The sequence below is a fragment of the Berghia stephanieae genome, chromosome 6, assembly GCF_034508935.2.
Source record: "Berghia stephanieae isolate SIO BIC M18660-M18661 chromosome 6, UCSD_Bste_1.3, whole genome shotgun sequence".
In the NCBI taxonomy this organism is placed as follows: domain Eukaryota; kingdom Metazoa; phylum Mollusca; class Gastropoda; order Nudibranchia; family Aeolidiidae; genus Berghia; species Berghia stephanieae.
Window position 1 is genome coordinate 52,913,713 of NC_088365.1, and position 24,164 is coordinate 52,937,876.

General features: G+C 41.4%; 2 protein-coding genes across 7 annotated transcripts in view; both read left to right on the forward strand.

Moving 5' to 3' along the window:
• Positions 1-12,557, forward strand: part of LOC144975252 (uncharacterized) — a 63,314-nt gene extending 50,757 nt beyond the window's left edge. For 2 of the 3 annotated variants that reach the window (XM_078919168.1, XM_078919167.1), the window contains exon 2: positions 2,155-12,557. In XM_078919168.1, the coding sequence (XP_078775294.1) occupies positions 2,556-10,481 (7,926 nt within the window). In that variant the 5' untranslated portion in view covers positions 2,155-2,555 and the 3' untranslated portion in view covers positions 10,482-12,557. Of the gene's footprint in view, positions 1-868; positions 1,058-2,154 lie in introns of those variants that run through there. The other variant, XM_078919169.1, reaches the window with a different exon arrangement.
• LOC144975254 (uncharacterized) overlaps positions 1-24,164 on the forward strand; it is a 178,948-nt gene that overhangs the window by 110,090 nt on the left and 44,694 nt on the right. The gene's annotated exons all lie outside the window — the stretch shown is intronic.

The following is a 24,164-nucleotide window of genomic DNA, read 5'->3' on the forward strand; positions in this document are numbered from 1 at the left end:
ATAATATATTGTATTCTATTGAATGGTATTGTCGACAAAGAGAGGGTTTACGTAAGATTTATATTATTATCGATTTGTTTTATATATCACTTGTTGTATGCAGGCCTCAAAACACACACACACACACACACACACACACATATATATATATATATATATATATATATATATATATATATATATATATATATATAGTCTTTTATTGAATGCATTGTTACCAAACAAAGGGTTTTTATAACGATTTACCGTTTGTGTTATTGTAAGTTGTCAAAACAGACCGTTGTTGTGATAGAATTATACTTGTATACATGATACATACAAAGCTGCCAGAAGCTGCTGGAATGTAAAATGTCATAAAATAGGACGTGTTTATTTCTTATCTGCCGTCTATTTGCTCAAAACGGGGACTGGAACCCTAGACCTTCATGACAGAATAAGAGTGTGAAAGCACGTGACCATTAGACCACGTCGGCAATTTCACTACTCCAATCGGAGACGACATTTAAATCGGAGAAGCCATGTGCTTGACGTGTGTTGAAGGGGGTGTTAACTTCGAATTTTCAAATCTGTTGAAATTTTGACCCTGTTTATCTTATTTCTCTCATGAAGTCTTGTTTTCCCTTAAAAACCATTTGGTTTTACGCTTCATTCAGGACTACATGCGACCTATTTTCTTTTCAGGGATGAAAATTCTAAAAGAAGTTGTGTTTTTGTGTGCTTGTGTTTGTTTGGGGATAGGGGTTGTTTGGGGGGGGGGGGGGGGGAGGGGGGGGGATAAGGACGAAAAGGAGATGGGAGGAGGGGTTAGGTTAGGTGAAGGTGACCTGGGTCATTGATAATCATAATATTATGATAACACATGTCAAATGTGTTTGATTTTGGGATGGATGGCGACGCGATGATGTGTGATTGCTGTTCCTTTTAGGGAGAAGATAACTTTAACACGCTGTGGATTTCGGTTTTAAAAGGCGGATATAAAATATAAACGGTGTTACCAATCACAGGCTTTTCATAGAGGAAGGTGCTGAAGTCTTTCTGTGTAACGTGTTGGTACGCAGTAAGTAGGAAATCCTTGTGTCAGTTAAGATTGAACGGAATTGACCATTGTTATTGTGTTTAGCCAGCCATTTTTATGAGTAGATCTCACTAAATTCTACCAATCAGACTATAAACGTTCAAGGTTATATATAGTTGTGTGTGTCGTTACGTTATATCCGGCTGACTGATATTGTGAGTATTTTGGTTAAACCCACAGCATCAGTTGCACAGTGTGTTTAAAGGAGGACACAACCACATTTGACTTTGGTGGGAATGATGGTGATGATGACGGTAATTGACTTCATGTTGAGGGAATGCATGTGATGCCTAATTCAGTCCCTTGATAAGATACAAAATAATCATAACGACAAGGCCGACTGTAATGACGCGTACTGAGTACCCAGGTCTGGCATCACGACTCACACTTCAACTGTCATTCTGGGATCATTGTCGCGTAACTAGTTACCGGTTCTGTGTGTTCGTTCCATCACTAGATGACTGTTTTCAATCATTTTATATCAAAAATCCATCGAAAAACGTTTTTGTTGGGTTACACCATTCAAATGTTTCAAAATGTATTATCGCCCATCCCCCCCCCCCCCCCACCCACCTAAAAAATAATTTTTAAAATGAATTTTTAAAAACTCCAACCTGCAGAGCTTTAGTCACTATCGACAATGTATTTTAACGAGATGAAACCTGGTGCTTGAATTCAATGATAAAGATTAACCTAGACCATTTGGATTTAAATATTTTTTGCCTTCATCAAATGAGTTTTGCTTGCAAAGCTTTAAATAAAAATAAATAAATAAATAAAATAAAACACACTTAAATTCCAAATGTAGATCTAGACATTCTGGGCACAATGTTTATTTATTTATTATTATTTTTTTTATCTTCCTTTTTTGACATTTGTTACACATTTGACTAAACTATTTATTTTCATTCTTTAAGAGATTTTTAAAAAGTAAAGAAAAAAACCCCACTTCGCGTTGATAATAAAGCCATCAGATTGTCTTTCCCCCAAGTGTTAAATGAGTCTGTTTGTTTTCCCTATTGTTCTCAATGATTATGTATGTTTATCATTACACCTGTTCTTCTTTCATCTATTTTCAGAATTTCTCAAAGGCATCATGGGCCTTTTCAAGGTCGTTGGAGGTCACTAGCCTCTGTAGGCGGTGACCTTGAAATATGGATTTCACCTGAAGACTTTTCCAATACCAGAATAACAAGGGGCAGATAACTTATTATTTATTTAAATTTTGGACAATTTCTCTTATCATCGCACAGAGTATTATTTCACTTGTAAATAATATACGTATTCATTTACAAATTTACTTCCTTAAATTCTCCAAGCGATTAAATATTGAAAAGATCCCAACATACAGCAATCAATTCTCGATTCTCGTCACTCAATGACTTGTCATGGTTCCCTGATGTTGTAACAATCAACTATTTATTGACAGTGACTGATTACAGAAAAGCCACAATTCTAATTCTCCAGTCAGAAAGAGTGGATGAGAACAGATCCTGCCGAGATGGATCGTGGCCTCAGTCGTAGTCTTCCTTTCCTACCGAGGTATCATTCTGTATCTCCCATTCGAGCTCCTAGAAGAGTCTCTTCCACTCGAAGCCTGTCCCAACCCGGTCAAAAGATCATCTATGTCGAAGGTGAGAGGTCAAGGTTGAGCAATCATTACGCTCAACACCCACCGAATTCCCCTCGTCACGTTTCGCCATTCCATTCTTTAACGTCTCCAGTTCGTCGTAGCAAAGAGGTCAAAATCGTTCTTCTGAACACCAAATTAAACACACCACTCTTCCGGAAATCCAAAAGCAATTCCTGGCACGACATAAATTCTTCTCATATTTATTCATCCCTGGAAAGTCTTTACAACAGACACAAAAAAATCCTCAACAGACCGGAAGTTGCTGTTGCTGCAAGTAGCTGTGATGACCTCTACCACAAAGGACCGTATTTCCCAGACGCGTCACACTCGGAAAGTGGAATATCTGTTGGCGAGTCGGAAGAAGATGGGCGAGAAAGACGAGATGAGGACGCAGACGACGATACGGATGCAGCCACGGAATATTCCTATGCGAGCTCTAGCGCTTTCTTTGAAACTACGATGGACAGCGAGTTTGATCGTGGCGAGTCGGACAGCGATGTCTTCTCCCCGGATGGCAAATCATCTCCAGCTTTCTGGGGAACTCATGGCGCTGGGAGAAAGAGCTTAGATCGAACTTTGGTGATGAGTCCGTTGTCGTCGTACGCTGAAACGAGGAGAAGAGAGCTCATGAGCAGCCCTAATCTGGAAATGCTTGAGAAAATGTCGAGGCAACATCTATTCCAGAATCAAAACGCTACTCTGAAAGTAACGATTCCTGATTCAGATCAAAGCCACTCTCGTAGTATCTGTAACGGTGGCGTGTCCACTCCGCTGGCCCAGTCTACTCCACACGTGAGTCCAAGGAGTTTGTTCGGTCCACCAATGTTGTCCATCAAAGGGACCTGGAATGCGGATAGTCCACGAAGCGATTCCGCCATTTCTTCAAGGGCGATGTCGAGCGTGTCGGAAATCGAATCCAGTTCAAACAGCCTTTGTAGCAGCTTCTCTGAAGATTATGATTTCATGTCAGACAGCACGATGTCACCAAAGTCAAAGTCCGCAACTAAAAGCAAACTGTTGAAGAGGAGTTCTGAAAGATCAACTCAGAAACAGAGTTTGACCAACGAAGGAGGCAATGCTGACAGGAGCAACGACTCGACGCCTTGTGAAGCTCCAGGTGTGTATATCCCTCCTCTTGAGAGTGTCATAGACCTGAACGAGTCCACATTGGCAGTTAAATCGGACGAAGATGAAAATGAGATGACCCCTAGGGCCAACCAGTGGTGGGCTGTGTACAATATCGAATCAGCAAAAGCTCGAAAAGAAGCCGAGGACAATGACACAGGGAAATCCAGTTCCGATTTTTGCAACCGAAATGACGTTAAGATCGTTAAACCCGTGAAAAGTGACATTCCTCTCATAAGTCCAGGGAAATTTGGCAAAGAAAAACTCAAGAAAACGTCGTCCCCGCCTCCCGTTGACAACAATGACAGTCACGTGAAAATCGATTCCAGAGCCCGGTCTTTTACATTCCCGCCTGGTGGAAAAAGCAATGAGAACAACGCCAAAGCCGATGGGATGGAACCCTCGAGAACATCACCGCCACTGTTGTCACTGTCTCCAAAACTGTCCATGAGAATTGCCAATAAAGAGAATTCAACATCCAAAACTCCAGTACGCAACCAAAGTGGAAAACGGACGACGACGGAGGCGGAAAACTTTCAGGGGAGGGAATCGAGTGAATGTTTGCAATCAAGCACGCAACGCCAAAATAACCTCGGTAATCTCCCTTGTTCAACTTTCCCAGTCCTAAATGAGCAACAGGGCGTATCAACAAACACTTCATCCCAATTGCAGGTCACGAATGGTTCGAATCGCTCCAACGCCCACGCACCGACCACTATCGATGGGCGTCCATCATGTGTTGACCCGAGTAGCGATAATTCTGTTGTGTTCCACGGTCAGCTGACCAACCACCATCAAAACAACAACGCCCCGTCAACTATTTCCTCCTCCGTCATGGGCCAAATTGTTGAAAGTAGTAATGATGGAGTTGACAACCACCAGGGTACATTAGCATTCCCAAACAGCCCCCACCACCACCACGACCACCATTACCTATTAAATAACACCGATTATCAGAACGAGTGTGACAACCATGGCGACAACAATTCGCTGATAAGAGCTCGGAAACAACAAGAGGAGGCGGATAAGAGGGATAAAGAAGAAGAAGAAAGGCAGGAGGGGGCGGGGGAAACACGGCCGACAATAGCGTTATTAGCTCACAATGGGAACTCAGACATAAATCAGCAACGCTTGAGTTATGGCGAAAACAAGCATTTGGTGTCGGTGGGTGAGAAGGTGGCAGGAAAAGGTGTAGATGGTATTCCAAATGAGTTTGATGATAGGCCTGGCATTGGGAGTAATGCGTACAGTTTACCTGTCCAAGATACTGCCAAGGTCAGTGCTAGGTCTGAAATTACCTCCAATATTTCCGACTCATCATTTGCTCAGTGCCGTTCCATCGAGAGTGAGAATAACGTGGATGTACAGAATGTGTCGTGTGTTACTGGTGGTGATAAGAATAATTGTAATACAAATGGCAGTCTGTGTCTTGGCCTCGGTGGTCATCAAAGTTTCCAAACTTTGAATTTCGATTTCGACCAAACTGATGGCGGTAGAAATAGAAATGTTTCTATAAGTGATGCTGATGATTCTGCTAGTTTTTATGAGTCGCCCAGAGTCGTAAAATTGTGTCAAGATTTCCAGGCGTTAACTTTAACCGACGTTGACCGTCCTGTGACACACGGGGAAATCGCATTCGACCAGACGAAGGCGCCGGGCAATCTTGAAAAAGGCGAGGGAAACATTTCAGGTAATGAAAATGTCAACATAAACATTGACCGTGTAACAAGATCTAAGGCCGCCGACGTCTCGGTTGGAGAGGATATCGTTGTTGTTGGCAATGACAGCAAAAACAATGTCAACAACAATGGCCGCCTGGACGATCTTGATTCAGTTTTGAGCAGCGATGACGTACAGACATGTAACGATATAAACCAATCAGAAAATAACAACAACAACAACAATATGAGACAGTGTTTCCCTAGAGCTAATCCAAAGTCTAACACGTTCTCACTTTCATGTTTGAATTGCCAACAAAAAGACAAAAGAGACAGCGGGGTGGAGGACAACGTCCACGATCCTAAAACCGGAGCTTGCCATCAATGTGGCGGCATAGACCACACAACCAAGGCAATTGATCAGACCATTGAGTGTCGGGCGAGGGGAAATGAAGAGGATGGAAAGAAAATTGGAAGTGGGATAATCACAAACGAACATGAGATCGTGCCAGTAAGGGCAGCTGCCTCCTCGTCTCACATTCACATACCGATGGTCAATATCGAAGATAATAATAACAATAATATTACCAGGAATAACACCGGGTCTTTTGATGACGTTGTCTTTGATGTCAGGGGTAATAAAATCATGCTCACTCTTTCAACCAGGCCGGGAAATATCATCTCTATCACACACACTGCCTCGCCCATTTACATGAATGCTGATGATCATGGTGGTGGTGGGGTTGGGGTTGGTGGGGATGACTCACGAAATTCTCATGTGGACGAATCTCTACATTACAGTTCTAAATTACCCTATCCAGCCGTTGGCAATAGCAGTGATGAGATGCGAGGTTATGAGGAGATAATTCCAGAAATTGAGCCGAGCAGAAGCCATCAACAGGAAGAGCATCCGTTTGATTACCATTCAAACAATCGCTATAGTTACAAGGACGCTGGTGGTAGGGGGGATAATGACAGTCTCAGCACTGCGGGAATCCCCGATGACTGGAATCACGCAGGTCGCCAGGGCCAGAACGATTCCGATACTTTATGGAGACAGGAAAAGTTTAGTCCAGATTGTTTTTACGAGGAAAACGTCAAACGCATTGGAGACGAAATTGGACTCGGGGTCGGAAATGTGAATGGCGATAAAGAATCAATAAAGTTGTTTTCCGCGGATGGTACCGTTGACGCTGGTCGCGGCCTTGGGCAAACTGGGCACGAGAGGGTTAACAAAGGAATTCCCATTCAACACGCGTGGAAACGAGGGGGAGGAGAGGGAGGTGAAATAGGAGAAATTATTATAACTAATGCGCAAAAAGCGGATGATGGAGAAGAGAGCAGCGGTGAGATTGCACCGAAAAGCATGAGGCGATGGCGACAAAGTGATGACAGTAACAACAGCGGCGGTAGCGAGTTTTTATTACAAACGCAGAAAAAGGGGCCGTTACTCAGTGACCGTCAACCGGCGGTGACAGCGGTCGATGAGGAGAAAAGGGTTAAAAACTCTTCTTCCCCGTGTGGTAACGCTACGACACGCACGGCCAAAATTGTCAAAAGGATACATAGAAAAACAGTGGAGGAAATTGTGACCATAGAACGAACTGTTTGTACGGATACGAGTCAGTTGGAAACTAAAGAACAGGGTGTTTACACTGAAAGTTTTGTGACGAGTGCTGGTAGTACTGGCTGTAATAGTAGTCGTGACCCAGGTCAAATATCGCCGGGGACAGGTGAGGACGAAGCATTGAATGGCCAGTGGATTTCGGATTGTGTAACGTCTACATGTGATAAGAAAGATGAAGTTGTGTTCGAAGAAAACGTGGATTATATTTCAACCTGTGAATGGATTAATCCTGTCTCTGTGAAGGTTGATTCTTGTCCCCCTTCGTGTGTGGATGTTGGTAATAATGATGTAAGTACACAACACGATACAAATCGTAAATTCACTGGCGCGGAAAACTCAAAAAGTAGCGACTGTTTGGCCACTGAAGCATTAAATTACCAAGGCTATTTTACCAATGCTACCACTCAACAGTTGGAGGAAAACCATGTAAACAATAATATTTCAGCTGATAGGGCTGCTTATGTAAGTCTGGAAAATAGTCTTCAAACCGAAAGTGACACAATGAGAGGAGATGCGAGTAACAAAATGCGTCACAGCGGTAACGTGTCTGTGCATACCCTTGCGTCACCGTCTCCAAACCAAATCTTCCTGGACACTCTCGAAGCTCAGCTGTCCAACATCAGTAACGGTTGTAACGGGGGCGTTGTCCGACATCATAACATTGCGCTAAGTCAACAACAAAACAACGCTGCTTTTGGCAATGCTGATAGAAGTAAAAAATATTATCACGACCACGGTCAAGCAGTGACCAGTGTGTTGGCGGCGAATCAAAACAAGGACACACATTATGATAGGAGCAGTCAGGCATGTGTCAACGGACATGACAGCAAACCAAACATCGCCATCACCATTTCCTCTCCTTCCACCACCACTACCCCCACCACCCACCAACAACACATCCAGAGGAATATTAATGGCGTGCCAATACAGGGGACCGATGGCGGTCTAATGTCATCCCCGTCCAATATGCAATGTGTAACACGTGCTTTCACGACGGCACTTGGATCTGAATCGTCACAACAAAACACAACTGGACAGACTGAGCTTTACGACAACGACTACGATTACGTTATTTCTAATTCAGACTCCCAGCCATCAATTCATTCTCAAAGCCTCCCTCGTAGCAACCACCATCACCAGCTCGTATTGCTAAAACCGGGCCATGTAAAACCCAGCAGTTTGTGGACACTGCAGGAGGAGACTGAGAGTTTACTCGACGGATTATCTCCAAAACAAGCACTTTCTCCCACTCGACCATTTCAATCTTTTGTCGCTGGTGGAGACACCATGGATACCAATACAAATACCCATTCAGTGATTCCTCCATTTTCTAACAGGGAACAGGATACTCATTTCCTCCCACCGCCTGTTGAATTCATGGATGAAAATAGCAAAGATATTCATAATCATAGCCGTGGTTTGTCGTCTGTAACTTGTGGACAAGGAAAATTCATGTCGGATTACTCAGATCTGTATATAAGTGAGAGTGGTGATAAATATTCATTACAAAATACAACAAATGAAAACCTGAACCGTGGGCCACAAAATATCGACCAAGAGGTCGCAAGGTCACTGAACGATCTGGAGACGACCCTCCGTGCTTTAAATGGAGACGGTAAATTTGATTACAGCTCCAACCAAAGACCAGGAGAAGAGGCTCCATTAACGCTGCACGTGCCGCATTCCTCTGGCCCTGTCACGGATAACTCTTTCTATGATTTCGTTAGTGGACTGGGGACAAGCAGTGGCTTCTCCTTCAATTTGGCCAATAAATCGCTCTTTTCATCTTCTGAAATGGAGCCTGGTAATCAAATTACAATGACAACGGACTCACAGCATCAACACTGCCAGCCGCCTATGACCGCCCCCAGCGTATGGAAACAACAACACACTGCATACGGGCCCGACAACAGCTTTGATGACAGGACTTCATCCTACAATAATGAAGACATAATGAACTCCAGTATCGCCTCATCCTCCAATCTAAGTTCAAATCAAGACGCCCAAAGCGAGGCTTCATCTCGTCTCCAAATACTCGACCTTGACCTTTCACGTATATCATCGTGTACAAGCCCCGTCCCGTCAGACTTCAGCGACGGCTCGGCTTATACGTCTAAGGGGACAGCGGAAATCAAAAAGAACTTATCAGTTTCATTCGATGACGATTACGATATGCTTCCGGCGATACCGAATCCAAAATTCGTCCCATCGTCAACTCCCAGAAAACAAACAACGAAGTTAAAATCTGCTCTCAAGAAACCTGCAACAACTTTCGAAAATAACGTATCCTCCAAGATGATAAATGGAGGAGAGGATTCTTCTTCAAAGTTGAACCATGAAGTTTGGGCCGAACAGTTTGACAAAATTATTGAGGATTTCAATAAGAAAACATGTCGGCTGGGTCCCGATTCAGAGCTTACAATTCTTGATGGAAAACGCGGCGAGTTGGAAGGTGGAGTTGAATCTAAAGCTAGTGACAATCTGTACAAGTCATTTGTCAACGACGACTCGGAGAAAAAGCAAAACCACGTTTGTATCGTTGAAGAACCGGAAGGAATCGAGACGTTCAGGTTCAAACGATTCCTGAAGAAATCTCACACCCGTCGAAACAACAGAGGAAAACGAATCGTCCGATTTCTCAGCCGGCTGAGTTGTGTGTCTGAATCCGTCCAATCCCCGTCATCGCCCGAACACACTACCGACTCAGCCTGCACCAAGAAGGCACGACTGGCCAATGGGAACGCTTACACGACAGAATCCATGCCGCTGCCCGCAGAACGAGAACCAGTCGTTCTGACGGCGTCGTCTGCGTCACGCCTTGCTCACCACAACCTCCGAATGAACAGCCCTACACAATTCATCTCGTCCCACAAAGAGGATCACAACCACAGTCCCACTTCCAGCATCCAAAGTCTGGACTCTTTGCGTTCACGAACCGACAGCGCCTACTCCAGCGTCTCCGAATCCATCATTTTGCACAGTCCACAATCTCAGAAAGTCTCAAACAACAACAACAACAACAACAACAACAACAACAACAACAACAACAACAACAACAACAACAACAACAACAGCCTGCAGCCCCAGTCATATCTCGCCCCAACGAATCTTAAATTCGATGCATCATCTTCCACCCGCCTCGTCTCCCACCCGGACAGCGCCTTTTCCAGCATGTCGGAGTCCACCACCTTCAGCACGTCCTCACTCCCAGATGACCAATCTGGCAACTACAGCAGCGATATGTTATCAGCCCTCTCGGACGTCTTTGACCAGCTTGATGTCTGCGAGGACGAGATTGACCAGGCCCTCCTCAACCGTCTCCGATACGGCCATCGTACAGCTGCTCGTAACACCAACAACTAAATAAAGCAAATCGTTATTCCTGTCAAATATGAATATAGTGATAAACATAAGATTAAACATTATAATAAGGCAAATAATCTACAGTTTTAGAATGTTCAGAGTGAGGTTTTTAAGAACGGCATGTTTTTATTGTGATGAAATTGGAACGAGGCAACATTTATACTACCGTACTCTGGAAAACCCGATATTTAACAATTTGGCCAGAAAACTCGTCCTTCAAATATCGATCGATTTAAATGACTCTCATCTTGGCAAAACTCTCAAACCCGGGACTTCGCCGAAGTCTCGGGTTTGAGAGTTTTTGCCAAGATGAGAGTCTTTAAATCGATCGATATTTGAAGGACGAGTTTTCTGGCCAAATTATTAAATATCGGGTTTTTCAGAGTCGGCAGTATAAATGTTTGTGGGAGGAAAACACCATCGATTCCATAACACGAGAAATACCACGTGACCCATCGTCTCAAAACGGTAATTTGTGATATCAGTGATGAAAATTGGATTCATAGACAACAATATAAAACGTGTGTTAAGTTTACTCGTGTGTTTTATAGAGTAGAATTAAATATAATGACATAGCGTGTGTCGACTCTACATTTCATATTTCTATTCATTGAACGTAAAAGTCTATTTTTAGACATCAGATCCACTCTGACATATTACCAATTCGATATGGTGGGTGACGTGTAGATGTAGATGTAAGATATATTCCCAGAAAACTGTTGGGACCAGCATCAGAGAACTAACTACACATGGAATAAACACGTGAAGACACTGTGTAGAACATTGGATATTTGGTTCCTTATTATCATATCAGTGTGATGAAAGATACACCCACACCGTCAAATGGGGATACTTTGCCTCAAGGGGAAACTTTACCTCTGTGATTCGGAACATTTTGAATACTTTCAGCATTGTTTCAGGTATTGCACCCGATAAAAGACTTGAATTGTTATCAATGGAAACATTTACCACAAAACTAAACAATCTCCAAAATGCAAGAGGCAAAGTTTCCCCTTTAGCCAAAGTTTCCCTAGTTGACGGTACCAGTTATCCTGTTCTTCCAATAATTATATCATATTTTATACTAATGATGTAACACACGTCATTGTGTGTTGTGTTTTACACACACGGGAGGATTTCATCTCATTATCTGTATCATGGTATATATTATATTGTATGGTTGAAATACATCAGATTGGTTTATTATTATGATTTAACTCTCTCCCTCCCCCCCCCCCTCTCTCTCTCTCTCTCTCTCTCTATCTATCTCTCTATCTCTCTCTCTTTCTCTCTCTCTCTCTCTCTCTCTCTCTCTCTCTCTCTCTCTCTATCCCTTTTTACTTTTTTTTTTCATATTCAAGTACTTCCTCAATGTCCACATTCCCCCCCCCCCCCCCATCTCTTTTTCCGTCATTTCCCGCCTCCTTGTTTCCATGTTTACATCTTCTCCCTATTTTCATTTTTCTTCCTCCTTTTCCCCCCGCTCCTCCTCCTCCTCCTCCTCCTCCTCCTCCTCCTCCTCCTCCTCCTCCTCCTCCTCCTCCTCCTCTTTCTTTTAATCAATTGATCATTAATGAGTTATTTTTTGTCACTGTAGTGTTTGGCATTGATAATACACATCGTGCAGACATACACACAAACAAACAAACACACACAGGTCTATCTATCTTTTCATCTTTCTGTTGGTCTGTTCGTCTGTCTGCCTGTCTATCTCTCTGCCTTTTTATCTTAATTCCTTTTAATCTGTCTATCTGTCTATATCTATCTATATGTCTGCCTGTTTATCTGTCTGCCTATCCTATCCTATCCTATCCTATCCTATCCATCTGTTTATTCTCTATCTCCATCTCAAATGTCGAGTTGATAACAGATTGTAACGAATGCACCACCTGTCTTAGTATCCTAATCATTGCCCCCTTTAACTTCAACTCTATAAAGATCCTTATATAATTCATTACGGTTACATAATGTACCACACTCGCCTCCACCACTTCATTACCCCTCAATGACCACTTACTGATCACCAACCAACACCACCACACTGCCTTGCTATGAAAAAACAAAAAAACAAAAACAAAAAAAAAAAAACAACAAAAAAACAAAAAAAAATGTATTTAACACTTTATCGATCGATATAAATCCTCCTCATCTTGGCAAAAACTTTCAAACCTGGGATTCCTTAAAGTCTTCTCGAAGTCCCAGATTGGAGAGTTTTTGCCAAGATAAGGATAATTTTAATCGATCGATATTTGGACGACGGGATTTTTGGCCAAATTTTTAAATACGTGTTTTTCCATAGACAGGCAACACAACTGTAAACCCTTCTGTTTTACCCTTGTTTTTTCTTACCCCCATATTACGTCACTAGCCAATGTACGTTATAGCCATGGCTTGGAATGCAAGGGTAGCCAAAATAACGAAATGTGATTATGTGGCCATTTTGTGGAAAAAAACCTTGACCGTTCAGGATTAAAGCAACCTGCCAAGTACTACGATAAATTCGTATAATTACGACATTTTGGCTCCAGCTACAGAACAACATTCGCCTTTTTGACTCAATAAATCTTGCTGAAAAAAGAAATTTAGTTCCTTAGATCCTATATTCAGGACTTGGAAGCAATTTTAGATCGTGGTGATGGTAAATTATTGCTCTGTAAATCTATTTATAGTGACTTTTTCATTTTTTTCCCCTTGGAAAGTACGAAGTTTAAAAAAAAAAAATTCAAGTCGCCATCTCTGGGTTAAAGTTAGAACCTCACTGCCTTGAAATATTAAAACAATTTGTTTTCTACTTTGGTTTTTAAAACGTATGTATTTTAATTATGAATGAAATGAAAATGACCTTCACCTATAAAAAAAAGTAAGGCTTTTCTCACACTGAAATAGATTTCTATAACATTAACAGATAGAAATAGCAATTGCTTGCTACTGGTGGGTAAGACAAACGTAAGACAAAGTATTTTCCGCAAGGTCTAACAGATCCCGCACTCTAATCACTGCTGGGTGAAAAAGAGAGAAAGAGGGAAGAGGGGGGGGGGGGGGGGGGGGGGGGGGGGGGGGGGGGGGGGGGGGGGGGGGGGGGGGTTGGAGGGGGTAGGAGAATAAAATCCTGATTACATGGGGGATTTACCCTTTGAATTAAGTGCGCTATGACCTGAACCATCGGTCGGGATCCCTGGATTTTGTTCCATGCATTTGACACAAAATGTCCCCGTCCGATTCAAACACACCAGGCCAGGATTTGACATTTCCCAGCCTTCCCCTGGCCTGGCCGTGTGTGTGTCTGACACAAACTGCACCTGCGTGTTTACTCAAACCCAAAAAAGGATTTCCTAAACCAGTCAACTGTCGCTCTCTGGAAAAACATGTACTTAAAAATTTGGCCAGAAAGCTCGTCCTTCAAATATCGATGGATTTAAACGGCCCTCATCTTGGCAAGTTCTCTCAAACCTGGGATTCCTCGAAGACTTCGCGAAGTCCCAGGTTTGAGAGTTTTTGCAAAGACGAGGGTCGTTTAAATCGATCAATGCTTGAAGGACGAGTTTTCTGGCCAAATTTTTAAATACATGTTTTTCCAGAGGTTACTAGTTAAAACTATAGGCTTATATAGTTTAGTTAAGGCTTAAGAGATGAAAGACAAGCCTATTTGATGTATTGTCAACGGCTTTTGGGCGGTGTCACATTACAAATACCTCTGTTGATTTTCATTAGAATCAGACTTGTAGCGGACCGACCTGGACGGCGTTCGAATATTCGATTGGGTTTGCAGATCTTGGTTTGCAGACATAGACGAATAATCGAGCGGTGACGTAAGAAGAAGTTATTTGACGACCAAGTATTCATTTGGTAGTCATTTTAATTATTTTTTTTTTTAAAATAAAATAAAACCAAACCAATATTGTTTGAATCCAAGTTATTTATATTAAATCTAAAATGTGTTGCCGAATTTTTTACAAGCTTTAAAACACATGATCCTGGCCTTTTAAAAAATATTTTTGTTTTCTCTTGCAAATTCTTGGTATCGATTCACTGACTTTTTCTCGTTCTATGTGTCTGTTTGTCAAAATTGTTCGAATAATTATTCGATGATCAAAGTGCATCATGTATGTTGATCGAACTAGTGCTGGGCGGGATGTACCGTTTGTACTGAGATGTACCGTTTGTACTGAGATGTGCCGTTTGTACTGAGAGAATGTCTGCAAACAATGAGTAACACAACTGTAGGTGTTAGGTATTCAGGATGTACAGTATGTATGCAAATACTGTATTATATTATGACACGCCATGAGTATATCTGTCGTCGGTGTGTTATTTATGACGTCACTATAACGGTATGATGTAGGGGTTGGGAAGGACAGGAGAAAACAAAATACGAACGTATGAATGATAATGGTAGGTAAATGATAAAAGAAAAATCGTAAAATTGATTTATGTACGCCCCCCCCCCCCCCCCGCCCATCAGCCAATTCTCTTTGAGAATATAAAATATGATTTACGTTAAAGGCGGGGGTGGGAGCTTGTTTGAAGTGGAGGGAGGGGGTGGGGGGGGGGGGGGGGGGGGGGGGGGAGTCAAAGCAAACATGGATGTCAAGGCTTTATCTTGCTGGTCTTAAAACTTTTATTTTGAAGGAAATAAAAGTAGTAGGTAATACTAATAATAATAGTAATAATGATAATAATAATAGTAATAATAATAATAATAATAATAAATAATAATAATAATAATAATAATAATAATAATAATAATAATAATAATAATAATAATGATAACACCAAAAGTTGAAATAAAAATTCAACAAAAACAGTTTAAAAAACGAAACAAAAATAAGCAACCCAAAACAATTCCAACAAATAACAAGACAGAAGCTCAAAATATATCACATCAATAGCATAAAACCACTGGGACATTCCCCCTAGGTCAGTGGATAGATTAGTAGTTGATTTTATCGTGGATAGCCAGCCCCACGTCCACTTATAACTATTATAACTGTCTGTGTAAATGTTGACAAAAGGAATATATACAAAACCCAATGCAATGCAGCAGATAATAATATTGTTGTTGTTTGTACTTGGACGCCAATGAACGCCGATATCTGCTAAGGCCTGAGTTCTGAGACAGAAGAGTTCAAGAATAACCCAGACCTGCCTAGTTGAAATGTTAAAAATCCGAAGTTTTCAGAGGGAAGAAATAGATGGCACTAGAATTAACTTTACAAATTGATATTTTACCTTTACCACTATTAAATATAATATGCCTTCAAAACCCTGAATAAATTATTTGTGGTACCAACATGTTATTTTTAACACATTGTATTGAACTAAAATTGTCTTTATTTCTGCTGTTGAAGCGAAATATTCGTATTTTTACGAAATGTTCATAGTAGAAGGCAGGTCTGATAACGGACCCAATCCAGTAGGTACTAACACCAGAGTCAGAGCAGATCCATTTCTGGGGTATCTTCCAACGTTCAAGCGAGCGAGCAAGTTGTGAAGGGCTTTTTTTCTTTTTTTTTTTATTATCTCCAGATGAAAGAGATCACTGGTCTGTGATAAGATTTGTACGCTGTTGAGTTTGGTGAAAAGGGGGAAGATCAGAGAAGGGGGAAAAGGGGTGGGTGAAGACAAGGGGACGAAAAAAAAAGGCGGTATATCTAGGATATAGTATGCTATCCAGTGTGCTATCCTATACATTTTTATTATATGTGTTATATTTTCAAATCCCCAAGCCAAGTTATGAGAAGCGGAGAATGTCAGTGTCCCGTGTTACATCTTTTGATCTTAAACAGTAGAATAATCTTTCAACAGTTGGTGTCCAATATGGCCGTCCATTAAATAAACAAAATGGCGGAAACATCACTTTAGGCAATCTTGGATTCAATGCTGGATAGCTCGTTTTGTCCGTAAAACTGACCAGTCATAAATAGCAGTTGGGTGTCTATTTTGGTCGGAGTAGTAATTGTAATGTTAGAGCTTGGAGGAGTAGATTTGGCCGTCAAGGTTGTAGGAGTAATCCCCCTTTGTTGGACAATGCTATACAATAGGAGGTATAATCTAGGGGGAATCCTCATAACCCTTTGATACCGTCCTGTCCGCCAAAAACTGTTTTAACGGGATTGGACTGAGACTTGTAGTGATTGTTATAGAAGACTTTGTAAGTTGTGGTATTGAAGACATGGTAGATATGATTGTAGTTTTTGTAACAATGTTCTCCTCTCTCCTCTTTCCTCCCCTACCCCCTCAAATGTCCTTTTACTACGTACATACACATCAGTTTTTTCCCTTATAAGTGGATCTCTTTCAAGTTAATGTATTTATTAACTAGTTTTATTGTTGCTATTGCTACTACTACTACTACTACTACTACTACAACTACTACAACTACTACTACTACTACTACCACCACCACCACCACTACAACAACAGCAACAACAACAACAACAACAACAACAACAACAACAACGACCATTACATTTTCTTAACTCATCGTTATTACATATTAACGTATAATTTTAATCTTTCTCTATTTTAATATTTTTTTGGTGGTATTTAGTAAATTACTAATTTATGCATCCCCCCACTCCCACCCCCGTCATTTCGTACATTGTTCCCTCCCCTACCACATTTACTGCCAATATTTTGTCATGTTTGATATTTAGACGACAGTTGTGTGGCTACAACACACGTTCGGAGCCCATTGTGTTTCTCTGTCTACTTTCATTTCTTCTTTTATTCCTTCTTTTATTTTATTTTATCTTCTTTCTTTTTCTTTTTTTTTCTTCCTTACTTTATTTTTAATTTATTATTTTCTTTTTATGTACATATTTATTTAAATTTATTTGTATTTCCTATTTATCAATCTATTTTTAACACACAATATTTCTGCCTCTCCTACCTCGACTGACTGTCACGTGACCATCGCATCATGACTTCCATTGTATTTTTGAAATTATTTTAACAACGCATTCCAAATTTCTGACTCTGAAACAACATACAGAATATTATTACATATCAAATTATTTCATGAATAAACAAACGTGTGACTTTTACATGTTCTTTGTCTTCGTTTTCTAACATTTGTTTTCACATTGTAAACTTAGGAGAGTGGAAATACCCCGAAGGATGGACTAATTTACTTCAATTTTATCAGCAAAAACAAATGATATGGACGTTTTGGGTTTCCCCTTTGTCAACAAAAGACGTTTAATTAGACACTAAAGACGAGTGAGAGAACGGCGTATTTCTCATTCGTCTGTAACGTGTTTTGTTGACAAAGGGGAAACCCGAAACGTCCATATCATCTGCCTTTGTAGATCAAATCGAAACCTCTTTCCATTTTATTAATGTTGTCTATTCCATCTTCTTCCATTTTACTGGCGCTGAAATGATCTAAATATGTTGCAAGCGCCGTAAAACGCTTAAAAACAAGCAAAAATTAATGTCATTTATTTCTGAGGTGTTTGGGGGGGGGGGGGGGGGGGGGGGGGGGGGGGGGGGGGGGGGGGGGAGGAGAGACCATAGCCTTCGTTTATCAAAAGCCTGAAACTACTCACAAACATTTTCATAAAAGAAGACGAAGATCACGGTGGAAAAGTTAATTGTGAGTTGTAATCATTAACTCAACCAAAAGAATCATTTGTTTCCTTGAGTACTTCTAACAACAACTCACTCTTCACTTTCCTGTGGTGATCGTCGCCTTCTTTTGTGACGTCATTTTTTGGTCAGCATCAGGCCAGGGTAAGAGCGTAGCCATCGTTAACTTTTTAGCCTGACACTAAAAACCCATTAAGACCCATATTTTGATGTCATTTTTAGGTTAGTGGACCGCCTAGTGAGTTGTCGTTAGTAGTACCCAAGGAAACAAGTGATCCCATTGGTTGATCTATTGAATACAACTCACGATTTGTTTTCTTTTGTGGCCAAAGACGTGTATTTTGACGTCATTTTGGGGTTAGTGTCAGGCTATGAGTTTACGAAGGCTACGGTAACAGTCGGGGTGGCGTTGATGGGCTGGGAGGACGTTTTGCCACCCCAGAAATGGTGGATTCCTCACCAGTCCAAACAGCCTTGTTATCTCTTCTGTCCATCTGTATCTTTCTGTTTCTTGACTAATATTCTTGACAAAGAAAGACTAGACATCTAGTGGAAAGGTACTGATGTAGTCCGGATCCACGCCCCTCGGACAGTTGTCCGAATGGACATGCCATTCGTGCTAACCTTACAAACTACCATCGATGGTATGCGTTTAAGTAAGATCAATCGTGTGTGTCATTATTACTATGTGTTTTAAAGCTTATAGATGGAACGAAGTTGACGCCACCCAGGTCTTTGTTATTGGTTTTGATTTCTTTTTCTTTTATTGTTCTTTAAAAATATCTCCCCCATAAATCTCTTTCTCACGTGCACGGTGATAATGAGACGCCTTCGATATCAGACAAAAAAAAAAGTCTTTCTATACATACTTGATATGGCACGACCTGGAGTTTTCCAGTTCTAAAGATTACTTCTCTGATTGACTGTCAGTGCACGTGACCTCAAAGAATCGACACACTAGCATCAATGCTTTGGCAGATCCAATATACACCCCCCCCCCCTTCCCACCCCTCACCCCCACCCCACCCACCCCTTTCAATATACATCCCTCACTCCCAACCCCCTTCAAGCATCTTTTGTATTGTTTCTATTATCCCCAAATTGCAATGCGCATGACCGTGTTTTCTGAAGGGCTGGACATCGACTTAATCTCTTTTCAATCAAGTTCCCCAGTTGCCCTGCACGTGCTGTGCTGTGCTGCGTGTATTGTCAAGATGTGTTATTGACTTTTGAGGGAAAATCCCTGTTGTCAATGTTTAGACCAGCGGGAATATCCGATAAATAGATTGGAGATTTTCACGTGTTAAGGCAGGGGTTTTATCCATGTGAAAAGTTTGAATTAAATTATTTACTCGTGTTATGGAAATTCTATTGTCACTGACTCTGCTATCGTAGATGAAAAAAAAAAAAAATAGACGTATTTGAAATTTTTGCCCACAAAACTCGTCCTTCAAAAAATATCGATCGGTTATCGGTTATCTTGTCAAACACTCTCAAACTCAAACCTGGGACTCCGCAAAGTGCCGGCTTTGACAGTTTTTTCACAACACCAGTCATTTTAATCGGTCGATATATATAGGACAAGTTTCCTTGATATGTCCACGAGACTAGACTGAGCACTACAATCAAAAGTGCCAACTCCCGTTGTGTTAAATTTGAAAGATGTGTTGATTTCGTGGTCATGAGTTTTCCCAGGTGTTCCTTTTTTTCATTTTTCTCTTTCTTTTTCTTTTTTTCTTTCTTTTTTTTTTTTTTGGTCTTAAAATTATCATGCCAAGATTTAAAATCCTTGCCCTCTTCTCTCTCTCTCTCTCTCTCTCTCTCTCTCTCTCTCTCTCTCTCTATCTATCTCTCTCTCTCTCTCTTTCTTTCTCTCTCTCTCTCTCTCTCTCTTTCTTCTCTTCTCTTTCTCTCTCTCTCTCTCTTCTCTCTCTCTCTCTCTCTCTCTCCTTCTCTCCTCTCTCTCTCTCCTCTCTCTCTCTCCTCTCTCCCCCCCCCCCCCCCCCGAATTTGACTGTCAAATGACAAGACCTCATAGCCGCACCCACACACACACACACACACACACACACACACACACACACTCTCTCTCTCTCTCTCTCCTTCCCTCTCTCTCTCTCTCTCTCTCTCTCTCTCTCTCTCTCTCTCTCTCTCCCCCCCCCCCCCTCCAATCTACTCATTCCATCCACCCCTGTGATACAACATGTACACCCGATAGGCCTATATTATATCGTTATTATTATGTGGTAGGTTTTTCCCCTCCACTGATTGACCTTGCCAGCTGTTACCATGACCTTGGGGTCACGACTCGTTGAACACAAATTAGTCGTCAAAACTAGAAACGATTTTACAAATGATGGACAATGAATGAATGGACGGTCAGGTTGTATTTTAATGCAGTGATGCCATGTGTATACACAAGATACTCACCCATTCTTCCCACCAGATCATTCGTTCAGATAGAATCTGGAATTTAGTAATGTATTTAGGTCTTTATTGGGGTTTTTTGTTGCCTGAAGGTGGGTTTTGAACCCGAAACATTCCGTTTTTTAATTTTTTTTTCGTATTTTGTTCTTTTTTGAAGCTGTTATATTCATTTTTGTTCATTGCCAAATATTTTATACAAATCGTGGTCACCAAAACAATCATGGCTCTCAAAACTTTGCCAAGTAATAGAAAAGAAAAGTAGTGACGTCACATCCTGTACCCTTTTGGTTCCTAAATCCTTGGACGTGTGTATGTAACCAGTCCTTCGGAATACTAATAATGAATAGGCTACATAAAGGTGGCATAACTATTTCAGTAGCTAGTAGGATGTATAGGCAGATTCTTAGGATTACGTTATGTAACAAAGTGAGGATGGATGATCTTTATTGACGACCAGGATGTATTTAGAATAGAAAATAAAATGTGATCACTCTGACACCAGACAGACAATTACACGTGGTATGTATCCAGTCCTACGGAATAGTGGTTTTACACTTCCAGTGAAATAGGAACCAGATTTTGTTTTTTACATCACACTGTTCTTCCCTATTCTCATGATCTACGGGTCTGATTGTTCTAGGTAACCGGCATGTGCTAACGCCGGATGTGCTCTCCATCCTTCATCATGCAATCTTTCGATCACTCTCCCCTTCCCCCCCCCCCTCTTCCACCATGGCCGTCGTCATCATCCCAGTCATCAATACACCAGATCGATCGTGTTACCAATCACTCCATCCCATTCTTACCGGTTGACTCCTCCAGGAATGTGGTCACGGTGACCCACCAACCCACCACGGTGTGCTTCGTGTCATCGTGATTTAGATCGTAATCTCCCTGGATTCAAACCGTAGCTATCGTAAACTTGTAGCCTGACACTGACCAAAAAACGACGTCAAAAGACAAGTCTTTGGCCACAAAAGAAAACAAATCGTGAGTTGTATTCAATAGTTCAACCAATGAAATAACTTGTTTCCATGAGCTCTACTAACGACAACTCACTAGACGCCGCACAAACCTAAAAAAATGACGTCATCCTATAAGTCTTAGAGGACTCTAGTGTCAGGTTTGTGTAGCATCTAGTGAGTTGTCGTAAGTAGAGCTCAAGGAAACGAGTGATTCCATTGGTTGAACTATTGAATACAACTCACGATTTGTTTTCTTTTGTGGCCAAAGACTGGCATTTTGACGTCATTTTTTGGTCAGTGTCAGGCTATAAGTTTACGATTGCTTCGGTTCAAAGCCTGACACCTCCCTAAAAGTTACGTCACAATCAACCAGTAGATTTTTGACCAATGAAAATACGGGATATTTTATGGCATGCCCTCAAATCTTCCACAAGACCACAGATGGAAGGGTCAATTCACTCCCAGGCATTTCGTAGTACTCCCCATCAGGATAGGTCTTCTTGACCAAGGGGATTATCTGTTACTATATTTAGATACAATCGCACCTCGTTGTTATTCCTATCAGGTCTCTGAGCCTTTATAAGAGTCACGGGCTGAGCCTTTTCAATAACACTGTGACGTCAAATATCGACCTGTTTTACGTCATCATCGTCACTATCATCATCATCATCATCATCATCATCATCATCATCACCATAATCATCATCATCATCATCATCATCATCATCATCATCATCATCATCGTCGTCGTCGTCGTCGTTTAAACTCCGTCCACCATTTCAGGTAGAAGTTGACGTCAGAAATGGGCACCCGCCGTACACCTTTTCTTTTGCAGTCCTACCACTACCAGAACTACAGTCTCTGTTCTCTGACATTTCTTTAGCCTTTTCACCTTCAAATCTACAACTTATCCCCATTCATTTTCCTTTTTACTGGCACTGAAATGACCTACAAGTCTGTAGCGCCGTAAGGCGATATGCGATTTCTTTTTTTCGGAAGAAACAAAAATGTTAACCGCCAGATACTCATTTTCCTCCTGAGTACTGTGATAGAACGAGAGTAAAGAGCTTTTTCCAAGGACTCACCACGGGACTCAAACCCATGATCTACAGTTCCAAAGGCTTGGGTCAAATCACAAGACCACACCATTTATTGTCCTAGTACATAAATATAATTATTTATATGGCTGTTGAACCGATTACATACTTCCTATCATTATCCTACTATCCCAAAAATCGTCATTTACCGCCGATTAAAATCCCATAAAATTGCCTGACTGACGGGAGATTAAAAATTAATTAATGTTTAACCATTTAACTGCCATACTGTAGAAAAACACGTATTTCAAAATGTGGCCAGAAAACTCGTCCTTCAAATATCGATCGATTTAAATGACTCTCATCTTGGCAGAAACTATCAAACCTGAGATTCCTTGAAGACTTTGCAAAAGTCACAGTTTTGGGAGTTTTTCCCCAAGATGAAGGTCATTTAAATCGTTCAATATAATTTGAAGGACGAGTTTTCTGGCCAAATTTGTAAATACGTATTTTCTCCAGATCCGGCAATGACTGTTTAATTGTTGGTATAAAAATGTGTGTACCGAAGCACGGCAGGCTACAGGCCAACCTGTACAGCTAAATAGTGAATCTAATATTGGTTGTCAAACTAAATGACCTTTGTATGAATGAACTGTTGGTTGGTGTTTAGTACAAATCACTCCTCCACAGTCACTCCGGTGACTCAAACTGTGTGGGTAGCTTGGGGAAAGTTATGGCGTTCTAGCCGTGACACGCCCATTTCTTCTTCTTCTTCTTCTTCTTCTTCTTCTTCTTCTTCTTCTTCTTCTTCTTCTTCTTCTTCTTCTTCTTCTTCTTCTTCTTCTTCTTCTTCTTCTTCTCTCTCTCTTCTTCTCTCTCTCCTCCTCCTCCTCCTCCTCCTCCTCCTCCTCCTCCTCCTCCTCCTCCTCCTCTTCCTCCTCTCTCTCTGTGTTGGGAGGGGGGGGGGGGGGCATTGACATCGACGACTAGAGAAAATAAAATACGAACCAGCAAACAAACAGCATACTAAAAATCCTCATAACATCTAAATAGGAAAAAAATAAATATAAGAGCAAAAAGGTATAAGGGAAAAAATCAAAATAATAAAAGGCCTGGTGACTCTAATGGGATGTCGGTAGGTAGTAGGTAGATGTCCAGCCTTCAGTCAATGTGGGTTTCTAATGGCCGGTGTGGAGCCACCGACATCTATTGGGGGGGGGGGGGGGGGGGGGGGGGGGGGGGGGGGGGGGGGGGGGGGGGGTCGGGGTCTATGACAGGCCTGTCTACTTGAAAATGTTAATATTTGTAATTCTTAGGAGATAAAAATTGTAGTTGCCATAGTTCACTTTAAAAATAAATAATTTACCATCACAGGGATGAAATAACACTCCAAAATATTTGAAATGATGAAGTCTTTCAGCAACTAGAAAGGCTCATGAAGTTATGAAATTGGAGCCAACATTTTGTAATTTTATGAATCTTTCGTAGTAGTTGGCATGTCTGCCTTTCTGTTTGTCTTCAAATGATCCAAGTTGACAACACCAGGCGTACGTAGCCTGGATGAAGAATTAAAGCGGGGGTGGGGGGTTGTTTGAGTCAATTGTTTGCCTTTTGGTTGTCACATTATCAATGGTTTGACGCCCACCCTTAGCCCCCCATACCCG